The sequence below is a fragment of the Prunus mume genome, linkage group LG4, assembly GCF_029339155.1.
Source record: "Prunus mume cultivar Tortuosa linkage group LG4, ASM2933915v1, whole genome shotgun sequence".
Classification (NCBI taxonomy): Eukaryota; Viridiplantae; Streptophyta; class Magnoliopsida; order Rosales; family Rosaceae; genus Prunus; species Prunus mume.
The window spans coordinates 26,908,070-26,930,443 of NC_142701.1; the positions used below are offsets into that span (position 1 = coordinate 26,908,070).

The 22,374-nt window shown below is 34.1% G+C and overlaps 2 protein-coding genes across 4 annotated transcripts; both read right to left on the bottom strand.

The window, feature by feature from the left end:
- Positions 1-3,447: 3,447 nt before the first annotated feature.
- Positions 3,448-10,659, bottom strand: LOC103328611 (uncharacterized). Its single transcript, XM_008231011.2, has 13 exons — positions 10,431-10,659; positions 10,210-10,292; positions 9,998-10,055; positions 9,812-9,871; positions 9,287-9,416; positions 7,249-7,472; positions 7,023-7,115; positions 6,870-6,941; positions 6,053-6,085; positions 5,286-5,414; positions 5,011-5,067; positions 3,949-4,044; positions 3,448-3,858 (listed from the first exon to the last, which is right to left on the bottom strand). Exons 1-13 carry the CDS (start codon positions 10,638-10,640, stop codon positions 3,799-3,801), a joined length of 1,305 nt encoding a protein of 434 aa, XP_008229233.2. The 5' UTR covers positions 10,641-10,659; the 3' UTR covers positions 3,448-3,798.
- A 1,309-nt stretch (positions 10,660-11,968) lies between these two features.
- Positions 11,969-20,437, bottom strand: SOS4 (pfkB-like carbohydrate kinase family protein). 3 transcript variants are annotated; one of them, XM_008231013.2, is made up of 13 exons: positions 20,256-20,433; positions 20,025-20,139; positions 18,737-18,830; positions 18,480-18,584; positions 17,664-17,747; positions 16,871-16,944; positions 16,499-16,563; positions 16,242-16,305; positions 15,109-15,174; positions 14,592-14,648; positions 13,380-13,424; positions 13,229-13,282; positions 11,969-12,277 (listed from the first exon to the last, which is right to left on the bottom strand). In XM_008231013.2, the coding sequence occupies exons 1-13, from the start codon at positions 20,321-20,323 to the stop codon at positions 12,137-12,139; spliced, it is 1,032 nt and encodes a 343-aa protein (XP_008229235.2). In that variant the 5' UTR covers positions 20,324-20,433; the 3' UTR covers positions 11,969-12,136. The 3 variants fall into 3 exon arrangements, with proteins under 3 accessions (XP_008229235.2, XP_008229236.2, XP_088907127.1); XM_008231014.3 differs by having other exon boundaries at positions 20,025-20,143; positions 20,256-20,395; XM_089051001.1 differs by lacking the exon at positions 15,109-15,174 and having other exon boundaries at positions 20,256-20,437.
- Positions 20,438-22,374: the final 1,937 nt, after the last annotated feature.

Genomic DNA, 22,374 nt, shown 5'->3' on the forward strand with positions numbered 1-22,374 from the left:
GGGGGAGGGGGAGAGGGGAGAGGGAGGAGGGTCATGACCACGTACCCCTCTAAGTGGAGTTGAAGAAAGGGGGCTAGGGTTGAAAGAGAAATTCGCTTCTTTTGAAAGTGTGAGAGAGAGAGAGTTTGTCTCCTCCAGAGGCCAGTATGCTTAAGATTTCAATTAAATATAATGCGTTGAAAAATCAAACAAATTTGATGTTTTTTTTTTCATGTGAAGATGAAAAATCGACATTTTCAAACATTATTCAACAAATCATCGTTTATGATAATACGAGAGTATTTATGTTTGATTGACACTCCAAAAGATCATTCTCGCCTCTTCCATGTTTTTCACTTGATAAAAAAAAAATCAATAATTTCGTTTGTTGATTTAAAGAATTATGCTTAATTCATATCTTAAGCATATATGCATGTTGGTGCCTTGGTACCCCAACTCCATACTCTAGAAATCCCCTTCACTGCTCGTTTGGACTTTAGTTTCCTTGTGTAGACAACGGCAGCAACGCTGACTTCCTCTATCTAGGGTTTGATACTATGTTTAAGGTTTCTGTGATTTTAGGGTTTTTTGTTTTTTTGGCCTTAGACTTAGGTCTTTTGGATTGGGTTAATATGGTTGAGTCCCTACTTTTATTTTGTTCACTTTTGTATTTGGGCTCTCATATGACAGTGTATGCTTTTGCTTGGTAATGAAAATTTTCATTTCCCTTGACAAAAGAAAGCCAAACTATACGACTTCAATTGCCAAAATTGAAACTATAAGTTTTTAAGTGAAAGATCTAAAAATTGTTTACAAATTTTGCATCGTGTGCTTCATTAAAAGTTATTTCTTTGATGCCCCCTCTCATGTTGAATTTATCTTCCTCTTACTTCTTTTATTGGAAAATGTTCCAGATGTGACTCCCCACTCCCCCATTAATCTAAAAGTATATATATTTATGCAAATGACCTACTAGTGTAGTGGTTTGGAGTACTTGCCTCCCAAAGAAAAATTATAGGTTCGAGTCCTAGCATCCGTGTAATGTGTATGAATTTAATATATTATTTTCTATCTCAACAAGAAAGGTATATATATACACAGAGAGTTTCCATTTAGAGATCCCCTAAATAAGCTTATTTAAGGTACATTCCTTGTAAGGCCCACTCCAGATTGTATTTCACTAATCCAAACTGTCTATTTTGTAGATACTCATTCAAAGATCATCTTTACAAAAAATCACTTAAATTTGATTTCATTTGACCACTCAATTGGGTTATTGAAATTTTAGTACTTTCTTGAAGCACCGTGCTCATTGATTTTGTATGACACAATTGGATGTCAAAACGGTTTTCGATTTGTCTAATTTTTTGTAAGGATGATCTGTGAATGAAGACCTAAAAAATAGATAGTTTGGATCATTGGAAAAAAAATTGTAGGGCACCCTAAAGGTCAACCCTCAAATAAAATTATTTGAAGAATCCCTCAATAGAATAGGACTATATATATATATATTTGAAAATGATTTAGAGACTTTTACACCTTGTGAACATTAATTCAAGTTTAGTCTCTTGGTGTTACTTTTCACATTTAGTTTTTATTATTTATCATTGTTTGGGCAAGTGTCCATTTTCAATTGACCACATGTTCATTTCAGAAGAAGTCCTCTTTCAGGAGCCAAGCATTATTATTATTATTTTTAAATTTATTTTTGAGGTAAATAAAGTTTGAATCATCTATAATTTTATAGGTACAGGTCACATAGATGGCACCCACACTATTTGGATATGTGTAGGAAAAAGGAATGAGCCATTTTTGGAGGTTGTGCTGATGGTAAATGCATATGCTCTTTCATGTGTTGATAAGTAAAGAGTGTTGTTATTTCCACCCACCTGTCCTATTTTCCCACCCACCTTATCTTCAAAATTTTAAAGACAAATTTGCCCTTTTATAAAATGACTTCTAAGGACTTAAAGAAAAACTCTCAACACACCTATAACCTCCGCTACCTACAACGTCTTATCAACGTTCTCATGTGTGCTTTCGGGGAAAAATGTGTACTATCCAATATTCAAACAAACCCAATAAGAAAACATGAACAAATGTGCAAAATTGTGAAAGAAATTCAAAATCCCAACATTTCCTGAGAGATCCACTGTTTGGTCACTAAGAAATTAAAAGGGAAAAAAAAAATCAAGAAGCTCTAAGACCCATATTTGGTTCTATAAAGAAAAGTAAAGGCCAAGTCAAACTCAAAGTGAACCAAAACTATTGGTTCCTTATTCTTGTTGAATAAGATTTTCTGGTGACCCAAACAGAAAGTTAGGAGAAGACCCACATGGGTAGGACGCATGGAGGTTTCAAGTGTGGAGAGGCGGTGGTCAAAGGAGCTGAGAATGGAGACAACACTGTTAGAGATGGTTCTTTCGCAATCCATCTTCTTCTTTCTCCTCTTTCCTCTTCTTTTGCATTCTTGTTTTGAGAGTTGGAGAGAGAGGGATTGAATTTAATTGCATTATTAATTAATTAAAGAGTATTTTATGAATAATGGTGAGTGGAAAAAGATAAGATTATGTATTTTCAAATTTGAATGGTGGGTGGGAAAATAAGATAAATGGGTGGAAATATTAAGGGTCAAAGATGAAGTCTTTCCTCTCCCACCCTCAAACCCCCTCCTCCTTCAACCATCGTTGTTACCCTACCCTTGACAAACCTTCCGGCATAGAAACACCTCCCCCTCGTCCAATTCTCCCCACCCCCCACACCTCCCCCTACCCCAAAAACCCCCCTCCACTCCACTTGGCCTAGAATTTGAAGCCTCGACACCTCAGCAGGGTTTAAAAAAAAGAAGATTGGAGGTAGAGGGAGGGAATGGTGGGCCTTTTGGTTATAAGCCCATGAACTCTATTGGGTCGGGAAAAATAAAGAGAGGGAGAGTTCTGGACATTTGATGGGTGGGCCTTTAAGATTGGCGAGACTGAGTGGTGCAAGTCCTCGTGGGCGTGGTAGAAATAAATGGGCCGCCGCTGGAGCACGTAGGGTTAGAAACCCCAACATGGCACATAATAGTCATGACGCTGAAAACCAAGACGGAGTCTCTCAGAGTTGAGGCTTCGAATAAACTGCAAGAGGTTGAGACGAAACTGGAAAGTTTGGATTCAAAGGAAGTTAAAAAACTTAGGGTCTCAAGGGTTGTGGTGGCCGGCCCAATGTAGCCACAAGGTCTTAATGATACAACTAGCATGGAACTGTCAGGATTTGGGGACTGCCGTGACAGTCCAAGCTTTAAGGGAGTTGATTTGGTCCCGAAATCCCTCTATGGTGTTTTTACTGGAAACAAAACAAAACACTCATCGAATGAATCAACTGAGGGCACAGTTTGATTGTTCGACAGGTTCCTTTTTATGTATGTCATTGCATTTGAGTTCCATTAGCTTTATATAATACGATTAGTAAATGAAGATTATGAAATTGAATCTCAAATAATTAGACCTTTCACCAAGCATTTCAAGGGAATTGTCCCATCTGTCTAAAATTAGCAAGGAAAGTTTACAGCAGTGCTGTATTTTGTATAGCATCCATCCTCGTCAATTTACATGGAAATTTCAACTATGATACTATACAAGGTTATACATACTAACAAAAAAGGTCTTCTAGGTGCAATGATTTTATACTGATCACACACTGGTTATGACATAAAGCCTACTGTAGATGACCAAAGTCGTAACCTGCTGGCGTTTCACTACAACCCAGGTCATCCAACATCTAAACCACGGGATTGAATTGGAGATGTTAAATGGTAGAGGATGAGAGATTCAAGTGTTAAACTGATGACGCTACACTAGAACTCGGGTCATCCAACATCTCAACCACAGGAGCGAACTGCAAATGTCGAGTGTTAGGTGTTGTGAGAAAAAAAAAAGGTGGGGAAAGTGAGCACAGTTCAATTAAAATAAATAAATAAATACCGACCTCGTCATCATCTTCAAAGTACATCCCATCAACTGCACTGTTTTGCTGGAATTCCCATCCAAGATTGTTTTCAAGCAACTCCTTGAGTTTCCTTGTCTTTAAGAATGAGAACCATGCAAATGAGGATTCGTTGACATGATTAGCCAAAAAAGAGATGAGTACTGGTAGTAATTTAAGCTCGAAGGGTTCTTTAATGAATTTAGACATAGATATATTGTATTGCTTTTCCAATTGTAGTACACAGACCAAGTTTTCATATGAAATGCAACATGAAAAGTGACAACAAGGAAGCACACAGATGAGCTACCATCTCTCATAAGAAGCAAAGTTTTGGAAACAAATACAAAAAGAGATGACTTAACAAGAAATGCTTCGTATGCAGAGCAATGGCAACAAAGTAAAGGATCAGAAATCAAGTCAGGACTCCATTTAAATGAAAAACACATCAAAAGGGCTAAAGGAAGGATAAGTATAACGAGGGGAGTGAGTGAAAATTAGGGTAAACTCAACATAATCAAAGTGAGACAAATTTATATTAGGTAACCCAAAATAACAAAGTACCTAAAGACATTATAAATATTCCAACAAAATACTATAAATTCTATAGATGGAATTAAATCAATAACCATCAACTACATTTTAGTTCCAACAAATAAAAACAAAACAAAAATAACCTAAATTCTAACCTTGTGCTCATGCCTAAAGTATATAAATTTCTTTTTCTTTCTTGCATCCATCTTCAACCCACCCTTGCCCCAATAAAATGGTTATGAGTTAATATACACTTGTTTGCTAAAGAGTCAGTGTTTAACATATGTAAAAAGTGAACTACCTTATTATAATAATAAATTCCATGTTTAAAGCAACAAAATAAAGGCTTCTCTGTGCGTGTGTTTGCACATGCATATCATGATAAATACAATGGCAACTGTGAAGTAAAAATCTGATGAAAACAAGAACCGCAGAAATAATAAGAAAGAGAGCATATTAGTAGAATCCAGATGTCTACTTTTGCCTGATAGGAAAAAGAAATTCATGAAAATTCAGGCTTAGCGTGCATACCCATGATAGAAGATCTCCATCAACAACTGAGGCATCTTGCACCAGCAAAAAAAAATCCTGGAAGCCCATTTATAGGTTAGTCATCAAGTTGCAATGAAGAGAAAGTTCCATGGATGTGAGAAAGATGACTACATGATACTTTTCTGTTGATTTTCTATTTGATAGAAAAAACAAACTGAATGACAATAGAACTGACAAGAAAAAAATGAATCAACACGGCTGTGTAATATGAAAAAAGAACAGCAACAGCAGAATGAAGCACCCAAATCTCGTACCTTGAAAAGACGGTGCAAAAAACTATCAGCAGAAAACCATGAATCATCTAGCAAGGTTGATCCACTGTTTGTGTCTGTGCAATCTTTCTGAAGTCCTTGTTTCAATTGATAGTAGATGACTCTAATAAACTGTGAGATTCCCATGACTTGTCATTTATCAGTGCAAATGAAATGGAAAAAAGAGAAGAAGAAAAGCAAGTTCTGTTCATTGCAAGTTTAATGGAAAACGAAATCGGTTTAAACGTGTTACTCTCTCAGGAAAGAAAACACGATCAAGCTAGAATTCTTTTTCCTTTTCCCTTTTATGAGAAACACAAACATTCTATTACAATAAATATAAACTAGCCAAAAGTTTGACATATGTCTGCTATGTAAAAACTTATTCGACACCTTAGAAGAGACAAATAATTAGACAGGAGAATGGGTGCGTAAAAGGTCATAAATATTACAAAAGACAAATCAAATATCAAACCAGGATGATTAAATGTTGAACATTGTCTCTGTTTTGTACTGGAATAATAAAGCACCACACAGAAAAGACATGAAGGTTGATAAATCAAGCAACAACTGACACATTTTGAGCATAACCATGCAAAAAAAATAAAATGTAAAGCTTTCTGAAAAGCCAGTACATATCCCAGAATGGGCTAAATGGAATCTAGACTTTCAATTACATAACTGTATCCCAGATCACCATGAATGCAACTTCATAGTTATATTATACTGCCAGAAAGTTTAGTTATAAGTGAGACAATTCTGGACATTACCTTTGCAAATAGCCGACTTCTTGTATGGAAAGGCTGCATTAATGGCAGATTAGACTTTTGTCAGAAAGTATTTCAGATTTCCTGTATTTCAGTATCAACTACCTATGAAGCAAGCATCATTAGGAAAAAAAGCTTCATTCTAGTATTTAACTCAAAGATACGCAGAAACTTATTAAGACGGATTATGTCTATAGTCTGGTACAAATTTGACATAGCGCATTCCCAAGAAATGTTAATGCTAGTACCAGTAGAACACTAGTCAACCCAAAGATAACTGGTGAGAGACTGGGTAGGATCTGTTGTGTAATACTGAAAATCTATTGAATCTATGGTGCCAAAGCTTTAAGCTGGTGAATCTATAATGTCTGAAATCTTAGCATATAAATTAAATAGATTGATTGTTGACAATAATCTTTTGAAGATTTAGAATTATTAAGATTACCATATTATCTGTTAAAAAAATCTTTTGAGAAAACATTATATTGCATAGACATGCAAATGAGCCGCCATCAAAGGTCAAAAGTAAAAAGTTCCTTGTATTCATATTAAAATGACTGTATATACTGATTTGGGAAAGGGTTGCTTATTTTTGTAAAGTAGATTACAACAATAAGTTGACGCTCATGAGGTACAAATTTAATGCAAACATATCAATCACATGTTTATACTTTAATAGTAAGGGACAGAATGTATAAGTGGGGAGTTTAATTTTAAATTCAGATGTACAATGTGGAAAAAGGAAATACAAGTACACAAACTCGGTAGAGTGAACAAATCCCAATAATAAGTGAAACAAGGCAATCAAACCAATACTTACAGCTTCAGTGCATCCAAATAAAAGACTGACCAAGGATTTCCACTGTAGAAATGCTTCAAGTGATTGCCCCATCTGCATAAGTTCAAACTATCGTAAAGATCTCAGATTATTATTTAACATAAAATGCTGTAGGAGTCTGCATTGTTTACACACCAGAAAAGCAATATAGGCAAATTGCAGCTCAGCAAGAAGCAAGTCCTCAGAACCTCCATAATCTTCTAATAGTACACTTTCTAATAATTGTGTCTAAACAGAAGAAAGTCGAACCACAAAAAAAAAAGAAAAAAATAATAATATTAGTGAAAGTATATAGTCAAATCAGTTAATTTAAAACATTAGAAAAAAAAAAAACTGAAAAAGAGGAGGGAGGGGTTCTTACCTTGTCAAGATTCAAAGAAGTAAGTTGTTGGCCATGGATTCCCTTTCGTTTGATAACACGGGGAATTGATGTGTAGTAACATCCTCTCGTCTGAGACTTGTCACTGGGTGTTGAGCACCTACTAGCATTCAACTGCTCATCTAGAGCTTTCTCCATCATTGTGCTAGGAGTGTTTACACGCATTGTAGATTCAGATGCAACAGTAATTTCTCCTCCAATGGGTTCTGTACAAGTCAATTAAAATTCAAAGGTTGTTGGGATAAAAAGAATGAATCTTATACAAATTCTTTGGATAAAATTCATCTGAAGCAGTCCTTAACAACATACATAAAAGCAACCAAGAAATATCAAAGTTCCAAGTAGCCACTATAAATATAACTTCTCCTGTAAGAATTTTCCTCTTAAGAGTTCCATGCAGTCTTATTCTTAGAAGTATTTATTTGAAAAAAAATTTCATATCATATTGTGTTGGTAGGTACTAGGCCAGAAGTATCAACACGAATAATTATATCCATCCTTATGCAGAAATTAGAAGGAAAAGCTAAATAGGGATATTCTTAGAAGTATTATTACCTCACGATACCACTAGATTTTAATGTTGGTCATTAACTATTCCATCATGTCTACAAGCTCACAGCAGTAATATCATATGTACTCCTTACAAAGAGCAGATGGACCAACATCTAATTTTAAACCATAACAAGTATTTTGTGGAAAATTAAGGTTCCCACCAAGTCTGCGTTTGAGAACTTTCCTTAAGCAAATGAAAAATTATTCTTTTAATGCCTATTACATAATTGTATAGCATGCAAGGACGAAAATATTGGACGATATATCCCTTTTTTAAGGTGTCGATACAGATAAAGGGGGTAAGCCTATTTCTTCCCCCTTATCAGCGATATATCCCTGATAACCCTGATATCCCGATATTTACTGATACTGGACAAATAACCCAGATATTTGTCTTCATTTTGAAAGTAATCAAAGGTCCCAGCCACTGAATCAATGCCAAAAACCAAGCTCTAATATTTTACTTCTTTTTTCTTCTCTTCTCAGTCATTTCGGATATCTTTGGCTCTTCCTCTCCTCTCTTTGGTTGCTCAAGTTCTTGTTTGTTTAATTTTATTTTTCATTTAATCTTCTATGATTTCCCTTATCATTAAGTCTGATTGTTGTAATATATTGGGTTATGTATTAATGGGTTGGGTTGGGTTACGTTTTAATGGGTCAGTCTGCATGTTTGTTGTGTTAAGTCTGCTTGTGTTTATTTTGTTTGGGTTACGTACCAATTGTGTCAATGGATTTTATTTTATCATTGTAATCAAAATTTTATTTTCAGGCTTTTCATCGTGCATTATATCACGTACGTTTCATCTTATGTATATCTTATACTTAGTATATTTTGAATTTTATTTATTCAATACATTCATTGATAATGTACTTAATACCTATGAAAGTTTCACTTCATTTTTTATGCCAATATCTATCTTTTTTGTCGATTTTCCTCAATACCTAAAACAACATCTATATATCCCCCTAAATATCCGTAAATTGAAGGCCCGATACTATCTGTATTGCCAATATTTTCATCCTTGATAGCATGTGCCCATTGTATGTTATAACAAGATAAAATACTCAGACAAACAATGTGGGTTCCTATGCATTAAAAAAAAAAGTAAAGTAAAATTAAAGATACAAACACTGTGGGTCTGAAGATCATCAATTTTAAATTTTAAATTTGAGAATTGAGCGAGAGAGAGAGAGAGAGAGAAACAATGTGGGTTCCTATGCATTAAAAAAAAAAAGTAAAGTAAAATTAAAGATACAAACACTGGGTCTGAAGATCATCAATTTTAAATTTTAAATTTGAGAATTGAGCGAGAGAGAGAGAGAGAGAGAGAGAGAAGCAAATGGCAGCAGTTGAAGCATAAAATCTATTCGTCCCATAAAAGTCAAGCAATGATACCGAACAAACTCCTGATAGAAAAATCTAAGATAATTGTGAATATACGCCTTCGAAGTTGTGAATAATGCTTACCAATCCGTTGAATGATGCTCTTTGTAATGTAATTAGATAGTTGTTTCCAATCTCCGTACTGGCTTAGATTATAAGGACCAAGATGTCTATCAAACTCCAAACTTCGAACTGCTTGGCAATATCTCTCTTCCTGATGGCACAAAAATGATACATATGTGAAATCAAAATACTAAACTGAACAGAGAAAATCACTACTGTGCTCTGTTCGACCATAGAATATGTTTGGAAAAAAAATTCTCAAATTCCCTCTTGCTCCCTTTATAATGTAAGAGCTCACTAATACAATAAAATTGGACCAAAAAAAAAAAAATTAAAGTTGCAAGATAATAAATAAAAGATAAACTGTGATTGTCCTGAAAAGATATTGACCATATTTTCTAACTACTTAGCAGCTAAGATTTATGAAGCTTATTTGAGATTGAGGTTACAAAATTCAATCTAAAGTTTCAAACATTGTGAATCACTTTGGTTCCATATTTTGAAAAATGTGACACCCCGAGTAATACAATCAACATGAATACCAACCTCTTCTTCTGGTACTTTGACTAATCGTTCCTCTTGTTGATCCCACTTGCGAACAATTACCTGTTACATGAGAAAGGTCAGTCTGGCTCACATGCCTTGATATCATGCCACAAACAACTTACAGTAACATGTTAAACCCAATAAGCCAGTGGCCACTAAAGTAATAATAAAAGACTGGTTACTAACCTCAGATGGTCCAGCATCAACAAAAAACCCAATAATTGGTGAGAATTCCTTGCCATCTCTGTGTACCCAAAAAAAGCCAAAGATATTTTTAAAAAAAATACAAAATAGAAGCACCCATAAAACAATTAAAATTCAATAGTAAATGAAGAGCAACTAGTCAGTCTATTCTCTGCCGACATTCAACAAACACATAATGAGCAAGAAGAGGTAACCTGGTGGATGAGCTATAGTACACAAAGTGAGGACCAGGAGGAATCATCTTTATGCCTTTAAAGTCAGGGCCAACTGAAAACATCTGAAGATACAGCGAACCAAGTTTCAAGTGTTAATTTATAGACAGAAATCCAAATTTTCTTCGTTTCCATTTTCTTTTGAATTTTCTGGGCAACAAAACAGAGCATAAGCATGTGTGGCTGGGTTGGTAGTAGTTTACCTGAGTATCAATGCCAATGAGGGTATGCTGAGGAACGTCGAGGAAGAGAAGCGTCAGGCCATGCTTCACAAGCTCCATCGCCATTTCAGCATCCATTTTAACAAAAGTTAGAAAGACAAGTTTATTCTGTTTGTTTTGAAAATTATGGCTCTGAGTTTTGTTAGAAGAACTATGTATGAGTACTGCGAAGCGTCCAGAAGCCTCTTTCATTGACGGCCTGAAAAAAAGGCCCCAATACTCATTTGTATTTACACTTTAGCATCATGTCTAAAATATATTTTTTTTTAAAAGCCAACAAAACCTAGAATCATTTTGGTTTTTCGATTATCATCAAATAAATAGACAAATACATTTTAACATTGAAATGATCATTGTGATAATCAAATAGCTAAATCATTTCTAAATTAAATTATATCTGCATAAATTATTCTTAAATTGTTATGATAATACAAAATATAGGGTAGAGTAGAGTTTCTCACACACACACACACTATCAAAGAGTCATTCGGATTCGATCACAATGTAAAATTGACGGTAATAATAATTTGGTTATGGTTATGGTTCATTAAAAGAGGGTTCAAGGAGTGTTAAAGTCAAGATATTATACATATTTTTTTGGGAGTTTCACTATTATGCCCAATATAGGGGCCCAGATTATATATTAAAAAAATCATACATAAAATGAACTTTAAAAATACACATAAAATTCATTTACAACATAACAAAGAGGTTTCGAACTTTCTATAAATTACAAAACTGTCGTAGATATCTTAAAACAAACTCAACTCCAAAATCTCATAAAAAAACCCAAAACACTGAACATAATTTAATAATCAAAATTAACTTCAACAAGGCCAGTTGTCTTTTTGTGGACTTGTTTATAGAAGTTAAATTGTATAGGATTTATTTATATCACTAATGCTAAGAATAGGTATATAATTAAATACCTCTATTTTTTTTAAATAAGGATATTATAGGTGCACCTTTTTCATCGTATTAATACCCAAAAAAAAAAAAAGGAGTTTTTAAATACTTTTCAAGGCTAAATTGTGGCAATGGCTACTCAACTATACCCCGATTTGTATTTTTGCCCTTAAATTACAATAATAGATTATGTTGTCCTCAAATTAGAACATGTATTGTACTAATGCTACTGAATTTTTCTTAAATTTAGGAGAGAATTAGAAAATTTCTTGCATAACTTTGAAACAAAAATATAAAAAAAAAGAAAAAAAAGAAAGATAAAACAGATTGGGTTGGTGTTGAAGGGAGACAGCAACCCAATCAAAGTCACAGTGAGAGAGAGAAGGGTGTCAAAAATCCACTTAAATATGTAAATTTCATGTTAATAAAATCTACATGTTTGTGCGTCAAAAGTCACTTAAACGTGGAGTTTACTTTTCACTTCAACTGACTGGCATTTTTTTTTCCCGCCCTAAAAAAAATAATAACAATCCTTAATACGGATACCCCAAGAGCAGTAAATTTGTCCAAATTGTTGCCCCACCAAAAGTATCAAAACCAGAAGCCCTAACGAGTATGGAACAAAAAAAATGAGCATCTGTCAGTTGGCTTCTGCCTATGTCCATGTACATATTTCGAAAGAAAAGAAAATGTATCCAACTTTCATGGTGATAGCATTGGTTAACAGCTTTCAAACGATCATGGTAAATTACATATACCATGTCCCGTACATATCAACCATTTTAAGTGTATCTTTCAGCTCTGAATTTAATTTCGGGGTTACGAATGTCGTTCTGACTTTGGATTAATCGAATCTCTAAACTGGTTGACTTGGGATCATGGCCGGCACTTTTGTAGTCGTTAATTGTCCTCCGTAGCAGGGCCTGTAAGTATTGATTGTAAACACAGAATCAGCCAACCATGGCTCACATAAGGGGATCGGTGATAAGGTTAAACCAGAGACAATAAATTCGTGTAAAAGTTTCTTTTGCCACCAGTTGGAATAAGCAAGGGAAATACATCCAGATTGTATAAACTATTAACCAGCAGGGCCTGCAACTATCATTTATATTCTAGTTGTATTCACCCACAGGCCTCCAAAACTTGATCCTTACTAGGGTAAATCAAATTAAATAATGACCAAGTTCAGGTAACTTCACAAAAGAAAAATTGCTACTCATGCTGATAGAGTCCTATAAGTTGGCATGTTATTAGTGGCACACGCGTCATGTTGTTAGATATATTGGTTATTAGTGGAGAATTATTCAGTGAGTTGGTTTAACTAAGTCTTAGTTTACTGATTAGTTGTGCAAAGCAAGACGGCTTGTATTTTGGATTTTGTTACAATAATATCAAGATTGGTTTCCTGTATAAGCATAGAGTTAAGGTTGAGAAAGCTGGGTCCTATCACTTGCGGAATATATATTTTTTTTCTTTCTTTCTGAGAATTGTTAATTTCCATGAGGCATCTATTTATCTAGCTTATCAGGCATATCACTTACAACTACCGTGTATATGTCGCGTGTAACACAATACCTAGTAGCAGCCAGCAGGACACGTGATGACACATCATAGAATAAATAATTTCCACTAAAATGTTTTTATAAATATATCGTGACTCTTCTTTAACAAACACTATACAAAAATAGTATTCAGAAAATAGACCATAATGCTGTTATGCTCTTTGTATGTTGATATGTCCTTTATATGTTTTGTACTCCTACTTAGTCCAAGGTGGAATTCAAAAGAACTTTACATCATTCAGAAATACTTATATATGAAAGAACACTAGCAATTAAAGAAACAAAAAAAGTGGTGGGGGAGGGGCGGAATACCTGCAAGGATGATACAGCAAGCTCGGCTGCCTTGTCCAGGTTGTCAGGATATTTCTGGGTAGAAAGAACAACCATTTATAGCTATAGAACAATATTGGAAAGAAGGGCTCAGGAGTTGAATCAAAGCCAAAACATAGTTTAAAGGAATTACATTGCTCCACCCAAGTAGAAGTGCAGTTGTAAGATCTCCCGTTCCCTACAAGTTCATGCACATATTTGTCAATCATACAACTGGTTTTACCATATAAACTAGATAACAACAGGATCAATTGACGCCAGCATATATACATATATACGATTCTTTTTGGTAATCAAATCATTCAACTTGATGCTTTAACTATGCTCACCATGCAGCTCAACTTTCAAGTTGATCCAGTATCTCTAACTATTCCATCCATACTGTTTAGAATTAGTATTTTCTTTATACATATTTACATTATGAATAGAAGAACCTTGACGGAGTACTTGCTTACCGGAGATTTGATAAACAATAAAAATTGTGTGGATCACAACATTAAATCCAATTTTTGAATTAGTAAAGAAGGAATCTTATAAAAAGTAAAACTTGCAAGTTTAATGGTCCCCAACTACATATCCAAAGCTATTAAATTAGGATAATTAAGTCGTCAATCCTACAAGATAAGGTCAGATAGCAAATCAAATCCATCATGAAGTCAGTATAAACTACGAAGAAGGAATCCCTTGTGTCTTTTTGGTTTTGGCCACATAAATTAATTGTCCCTCCCTGTCTGTTTCTCTCCAAGTAAAACCCCAAAAATCTTGAGTTAATTTAAACATAAATACAGTATGGGAATTGGCACTACGTCTCCTGATTTTTATCCAGTAAAATAAGAATGGGAAAAGTCAAAGAAAAACATGAGTTTCTCCTAAGAGTTCAAAAAAAATGGTTAACAATATGCTCTAAACATGAAATCAGCAAACTTTAGAAATCCTTTTTTTCTTCAAATGAGATGCCATCCAGGTGTCCATTAATGAAGTAGTTGACTGGGTATATTTAATTGGAAAGGTAACATTTAACTGACTGCATACAATCCGATTAAAGGATTAGAAAGTCACACTGTAAAAACCATGGATCAGAAAACAAGGCTAATAGGGCAGGTTATGTTCTAATATGCTGTTGTATAATTATAAAGTAACATCTTCATAAATGGTTCAAACTAGCAAAAAGATAAAATTAAGGGACATAGAAATAACAAACAATATATATATATATATATATATATATTCTAACATCAGTTCATTGCAGTATTCAACAGTACAGTGTAAAGGATATTCCTCGTTGTGTGCTAGTAGAATTATGAATGCAGATTTGCTGATAAAAATTAGGAGGAAATTTTCATACCGTGAAATATGCAGGAATTTTAGGAATCACAATCTTGAATTGCTCAGGAGACAGACCCTATCACATAATTAAAGTAAAAATTGTGTAAAGCACATTGTCAAAAGAAATCTTGCCATAAACTATAATAAAGTCTACATTTATTTCATTAGGGAAAAATCATAAAAGGTTTTTGCTTTTGGCAGGAATCATTAAAGGTCAGCACAAAAATTTGTACAAAAAACAGACCATTTAGAAGCTTTTGGCATACAAGAAAAGAATCAAACTTCCTTTTTTTTTCTGTGGAAGAATACATAATAAAGGGCACAACAATTCATATCTAACTAAGCATTCAAATAAGAAGCATAATCTGACAAGTAAAATGTATTCCAGCAATAAAAGTTCCCAAAACAGTGACTGCATTTTGAAAATTCTAAAAGAACATATACATATTTTTTTAACACTGGAATGGCCAACTTTTAAGCCCAACTAAAAAAATCCCAAACCTTAAGTGTAATTTCATTCGTAGACAAGAACTCACCTTTTCCTTTTGATGGCTACCAATTAGAAAAAGATTACCATTGATATTTATGCTTGTAAGCACAACCTACAATATATCAAACTAACATTATAATATGAGAGAGAGAGAGAGAGAGAGAGAGAGAGAGAGAGAGAGAGAGAGAGAGAGAGAGAGAGCAACATAAATAGAACCGCACAAACAAGTTTCCACGTGTACAACAAGCAAAACAGATGTAACATTAAATAGAAACGCACAAACAAGTTTCCACATGTACACCAAGCAAGTACCCTCTAATGAATACCAATTAGGAAAGATTACCATCTATATTTACGCTTGTAATCACAACCTGAGATAGATCAAATTTACGCATTAAAATATGAAACTGAGAGAGAGGCAGGGACAGAGACAGATCTAACATCAACTAGAAGTGCACAATCAAGTAATTCTATATCCCCCCAAATTCAGCTTCACTTTGATTCAAAAAATAATATGATGCACAACAAGTGAATATCAGGATCAGTACAGTGCATATTCAGTAAGTAACTATAAAAGATTTACCGTATAAAATGCAGAGGGTAAGGATAAAGGATAATTTAAAACAACAAAGACTCAACAAAGAAAAGGAGAGAATAGAGAAGCAAAGCTGATATTCACTAGGAAAGTTTGTATGGGCCCCTATATTAACTAAGGTACATGAATTAGTTTGGAAATACCAAAACTCTTATATCATAAACAGATTTAATTATTTGATTTGAAATACCAAATGTGCCCACTCATGCTTTGTGATTCTGAATAAATGCTCTACACCAGTATTAACCAGAAATAGAAAGCCTCTTTAAGTGGCAGCACTGGATTTTCTTTATCTCTCTCTCTAAACAAATAAAAAGAATTCACCTAAGCCACTTGCAACTCAATAAGATACCAAATAACAGTGGCTCACTATTGATACAAAAATTCATCTAGAACCCAAAATCCCAAAATCCCAAAATGAAAACATAACCAATGAATCAATGATAATTTTTCAGGATGCAAGGATTAGGGAGAGAAACAAAACAAGACCATAACAAAATCTGTCATATTAACATGAATGCAAGCATTTCAGGACCTGTACAGTGAAATATAAAAAAATTAAAAACATTACTAAATAATAGTACCATTGGAGGTCCAGCAGCATGAAGAATGTTACAAGCTTCACGACCATCCTTTTCAGACTCAATCCTGTTACAGCATAAGATTTCACCTGTTATTGATAAAAAGGACTCAGAAGTAAGGTTTTTAACTTTTACTTGTCTAAAGTTTCATTTATTGGCCCTAAATGGGAAAAAAACAAATGCACCACAAGAAAAACCAGATGCTGTTTAACTACAAGGGGCAATGTTGATTATCATTATACTGTGGCATAAGAAATTACCTCAAGTTAGTCAAGAGTTCTGCTTCAAACTGGTTGGGAGTCAACATTGAAGCTACTGGGACAACCTTATATAAAATGCATTACCAGAAAATAGCTATTAAATCAATTTCATTATCAAGCTACTATATCAACGTCAATACTTTTTGTATCAAGAAAATTACAGGAAAGGAAAAAATTCAAGATTAAATTCTTAGGAAAGTCGATTTGTATCTAACACAAACATACAGATGTTGGTTTGACATAAATTCAAGTTTAAGCAGTTGTCAAACTACTAACATGCTAATAATTAAAAATCTTCTCCACCCTTGTATATGCAAAGAATATGATAGATATGCTTCTATGATGCACCCATAGACAAGTCATATTGCTTACCTTCTCTCGATATACTGATACCAATTCTGGAGGGACATAGAGCTTTCCTTCATCACCCATCACTGGATCACAGACTGGGCAAGGAAAGGATAGCAAGAATTATATCATAACAAAGATGAAAAATGCATACGACCCAAAAATACATTAGTTTATTCTTTTCTATAGAGAAGAAGATGAACAATCACATTCCATGGAGCCACAAATCTGCAGAATTCAACTGTTGCCCTCATACTCAAATTGATAATGACAGATTGCAAGGCATCCACTCATGAGTGAAAGAACAAAAAGGGCTTACTCTATGCCATATGTTCCACAACTCTGCTTTCCAAATATATTCCTATTATGTCCCTAAACTCTTGACGATAAGTTTGCAAGATCTCAAAATTCACTAGTAAATTGACTTAAATAATCTTATCAAAGTCAGCAAGAAGAATTTATCTTTATGGCCCCATTAAAAAAAATTACATTTTCGGTCTAGCAACATATACCAGTTACAACAGAATCCTGAATTTTTACTATTTTAGCAATGTTCTGATTAAAACATATGGCCATGCACAAGTTATTTTGCATTCTTGCATCTTATAACACGTACGACCAAGCAAAGCAAATAATAATCCATATGTATCAAGTTAACCAAACAGATACAACAACGAAAGTGTGAAGGAGAAGCGCTAGTAAGTTAGATTAACATTTTCAGGTGCCCCAACAAAATAAAAATACCGCAGCTATACAAAGGATTAGTATACATATTTGATGATGGCAAGGACTTCTGAAATATTCATGATCCACTCACCATATTTAAGTTTTGGGTTTACAGAGCGAAGTTTATTGACAACCTCCAATACAGTGCTCAAAAACGAAACTGAACCAATATAACCTGCACAAAAATCAACTAGATCAAAGCCATATACACTTCAAAGGAAAGTAAAGGTAGTACTATAAGAAGATATCAAAGATTTTACGACGCTTTCCCCAATTTAAAGTTTTTATTTTATTTTATAGAAGTGTTTTAAATAAAATGTAACCTCTTTCCATCATCAACTCAGAGGTCAGAACAATTGTATAAGCCCTCCCAAACAAGGAAATCACACCAATAACTGTTTTGAAGTCTCCAAAGCATATTATAACGCAGAAGATGGGGGAAAAGAAAAGACAGGACAGAGAAGTTGAATCTGATTAACTTCATGAGAATGGCATCAATTTTTTTCTTCTAAAAATACAACCAAAAAAATCAAAGAACCAAAGAAAGAATGAGGCTAAGTGAACTGGTGACAATAGAAAGGTATAAAAGGAATTATTGGCTGCTTTATTTCATTAATATCTATAAGAATGATTTCTTTCAGACTTTTGGAAAGCGTGTTTTATGTAATTTTAATCTGTGTTATATAGGTCCAGATCGTACTATATTCATGCATAGATCTATTGATTTGCTTAACACCAACATTGCAACCACCAGTCCTATTCCTAAGCATTCGGCTTTACCCTTCTTTATTTTTTCTCTCTTCTTTGTTTCTTCCAATGGCAAAAAGTCAGAATAACATTCACTTAATAGTTACCATGTTATACAGGACCAGATCTTCAAAACCAATCCATGAATAATTTAATATACCTGTTAATAAATGAGTGTAGTATAATAAATCATTTTCTTCAAGGCCTTCTATCAATTCCCATAGCTGTTGTCCATTCAAAACTTGACCCTTAAAAGTTGGGTATCCTGCAAATGTTTTCAGGTATATTGAATCAGGATGTTACCTCCATTAAAACTAAGACATCATGCTTGACTTTATACAGGTTCACAGATGGCATCACGCCACATATCAGGCCTCAAAATTCTGAGACTGTTTGAATGAAGTAGAAGCAGCTTGCCTGTGTGGTTTGAGAACTGGACTGAATTAATTGGATCCACATCATAGCCTAATAGTTGCAAGGGAAATACAGCCGACTTATTCCCCACATATCCCTAACCAAAAGTAAAAGACCAGGAATGATGTAAGGTTAAAACATAATCTACAAAGTACAGGTAGATATCCCTGACCCACTCTCAAATCATATTCATATTTACTTATGAAAACAATAAGGCCCAACTTAAATTAGGATCAGGAAAGATGCACAGGGCAGGCAATTATGGCTCATACACTTCAAGGAAGGTGAGAAAATAAGGGAAGGGACACAATACAGACAAATTTGGAATTTGGAATCACGTAATCATTATATTTCAGGACATGTCAAGGGCAGAACTTGGTGGCATGAAACAGACAAGTTGCCTGTATCATTAGCAAAAGAAGGGAAATGAGGTAATGTCATGTCCCTTCCAAGAAAATCACAACAAAGAGAAAATATATGGATGTTAGGTCTAATAATGGCGCATATCCGTTCAAAAATATAGGTACTAGCGCAATAATTTATACGTCACATACCATAGCTTTCATATGGACTAAAGGCCAATTCAAAAAACACAGCAAATCTGTTGAGAGTAATATAGACGTTTCCTTAATTGAGTAGATAAGTAATTACATTTAGAATGTGGTTAAATGAATTGAGAGTCGAAGAGATAAAGATGGATTAATTGTAATTTAGGTTCACATATTAGCATTAAATTTGGGGGATGAATATTAGGAGGAGGGCCTGTGTTTCTTCAGTTGTATCAAGTAGTATGAAAGTTTGATATGAGAATAAGAGTTTATGGCAGTTTTGGTTCTTCTCTTGAAACCTTGTTGTTGGACTTTTATCTACCTCAAAATCTAGTAAGCTATTTAGAACACGGGACAGACCGTATAACGTATTTTTGCTTACTTATGAGAAATCCAACAACTCCAATTTGGGGTAGACATATTATCCATAGTTCATCACAATCTAATATGCCATACAAATCCTAAATAAGTTTCGCACACACACAAAATGTGTATTTGTTTTCACTAACTTTACCTTGAAGTACCAGTCAAATAAGCACACAATTTATCATTCCATTATCACACAAATACCATTAATGCCATAAAAAATCACATGCGATATATCAAATTCAATACTGGAATTCATTCATACAGAAAGGATACATTCAATATTTTAACTTTTAGAGGAAATTTAAGATTCAAGTTTGGCATTTTTTTTTCCTTCAGTTTTCTCAGTGACCAAACACAAACAAAACCGCCAATACCTGGACTGTATGAGATTGAATACTCAGAACTCGACCAGTCTCGGAGGGCAGAACCAAGGAAAGGATCGGAGGAGCCATTTCCGAATTTCTCAAGCTTCGCGAGCTTGCTGACCTTCTTCCTTACCATCCAATAAAAAGAAAACACAAAAAAAAAGGGTCAAAATCAAAGACAAACAGAAATTAGAATGCAAATTCTCAGAAAATTGAAGATTTTCCGAGATAATACTTTACCGGAAAATGTGATTTTCTCGGGAAATTGTCAATCGGAAATGGCTTGCGAGCTCAGACTGAAACAACATAAAGAGCAGCGAAGAAGATTGTGAAATTTAGTGACGGTATTTATAAGGCGGGCGGAGTGACGTGGACTTTTGTTGAAAGTACGGAACTGCCTCTGGTCAGATTTGGGTTTGGTGGGATAAGAGGTGCATGTTTTGTGGGTGGAGATGCAGAGTCTAATTTGGTAAATTCGATGCATGTGGAAGACGACTCTGTGGTGTAGCAGTAGCGTTGCGTTGACAGGTCGAAAAATGCTTGTTGAGAAAGCGGACAAGATTGGAGAAAATTTCGGCATACGTTTCAGTGTGGTCAGCGGGAAAGAGTTTTAAAATACAGAGGGAATGCTAGCAGGAAGAAAAGAACAGGGGGAGGAAAATTCAAGGGATATCTGAAAGATGTATTTCCATTACATCTCGTGAGGTTTTTGGTATTTTCGTAAAATTTATTAACGTTTTGAAAACTATACTAAACCTCTTTGAAGTTTTAAATTGTTTTCATAAAACTTATATATCTGATTTCTTTTTTGTTCAAATTGCTAATGTCATAAAAAAAAAATTCTTCAAATAACAAGTTGACTTCAAAGATGAGATACATACACTCCGGAGATCTAATCATTGAGATTAAAAAAATATAAGTGATCAATAAGCCCGATTTATTTGTAATTAGCGACGAACCATAGTCCATGCGATTTTTAATTTTTTTAAGCCCAAAATACATATAGCACACAACATCACCAAGTCAAAATAAATCAAAACTCAATTATACCCTTCTACCGAACAACCCACTCTAGTTAAAATATATTTTCAAAAGCAAAACTCAATTATACCCTTTTCTAACCTATTCTCTCTCTTCTACCGAACAACCCATTCAAGTCAAAATATTTTTGTTTCTTCTCCTTTTGGCATTAGGGATGCCAAAGCTCAAACCCCAATTCAATTCCTAGGTTGAACATGCGTTGGGCTTATCCCCCAAAAAAAAAAAAAAACAAAAAAAAACTTCTTAACACTCATAAATAATGAAGTTTTTTGTTCAGTTGAAGTGAATGTTTCACTCATGGCTAAGTGTATTTTTTTTGTTATAAATGATTCATTTATACTGTTGAGTTTTCTATCTTTTTAGTAGGTTTTTACATTAGGAAAATTTAGCCCACTCTATCTTGAAATCCCGAATAATCCATATTTGTAATATTTGTTAACATGATGCCGAATCAATAAAGTGTCTGTTTACGAATTGTCCTTTTGCTATTTCTATATGTAATTGTGCCGTTAATCATTGTCCTTTTTCGGTGGGATTTAATGATTTTTTATTATACAAATTTATAAATAAACTCAATCCTAGACATGTATTTATAAAAAAACCCAAGTACTATTTAAACATAGAAACACACCCAAAATCAACCCCAAAGTCAACTTTTTGGGTGTGTTTATAAATGAGTTTTGAGTGTGTGTAATGATGGGTTTTGGGTGTGTTTATATGTTTAAATAGTGCTTGGGTTTTTTTATAATTTCAACTCCCATTTTGGGTGTTTTAGTGAAACTCCCTTTTTATTAATTGGCTTGCAACTTGCTCTTCCTCTACTTTGGGAATTTCAAATGCTGATGTTTTGACCAAAGTTTTAGTCCTTTGTTGGCAAATTTGGAAGGCTTGTAGCAACTTCATATTTTGCCAATTACATCTTCATTCTGCAAAACTTTCTTTCAGTTGCTTCCGGTACTTATGATCATTTATGTACTGCTAGTCATTCAATGAAGGCAAGGAGAGCTTGAAGTACTGATATCAAAAAGTGTCTGCCTCCTAAGCCTTCGTATGTCAAGCTGAATTTTGATGGGTTTGTCATAGATATGTCTTCAGCTGCTTCTAGGTTTGTAATTCGTGATGATGAAAATGATGGTGTTCTTCTGGCTGGTGCTAGCAAAGTGGGCGACACAAATGTTTAAATTAATGCAAAAAACTTGCTTTGAGAGATGGCCTAAAGAAAAATTTAAGAGAGTTGTGCAAGTCAATACAAGAATCCATAACATCATAAGTAACCATATACTGAATAACCAGCAGCAATAGTATGATCTTCCTCAAT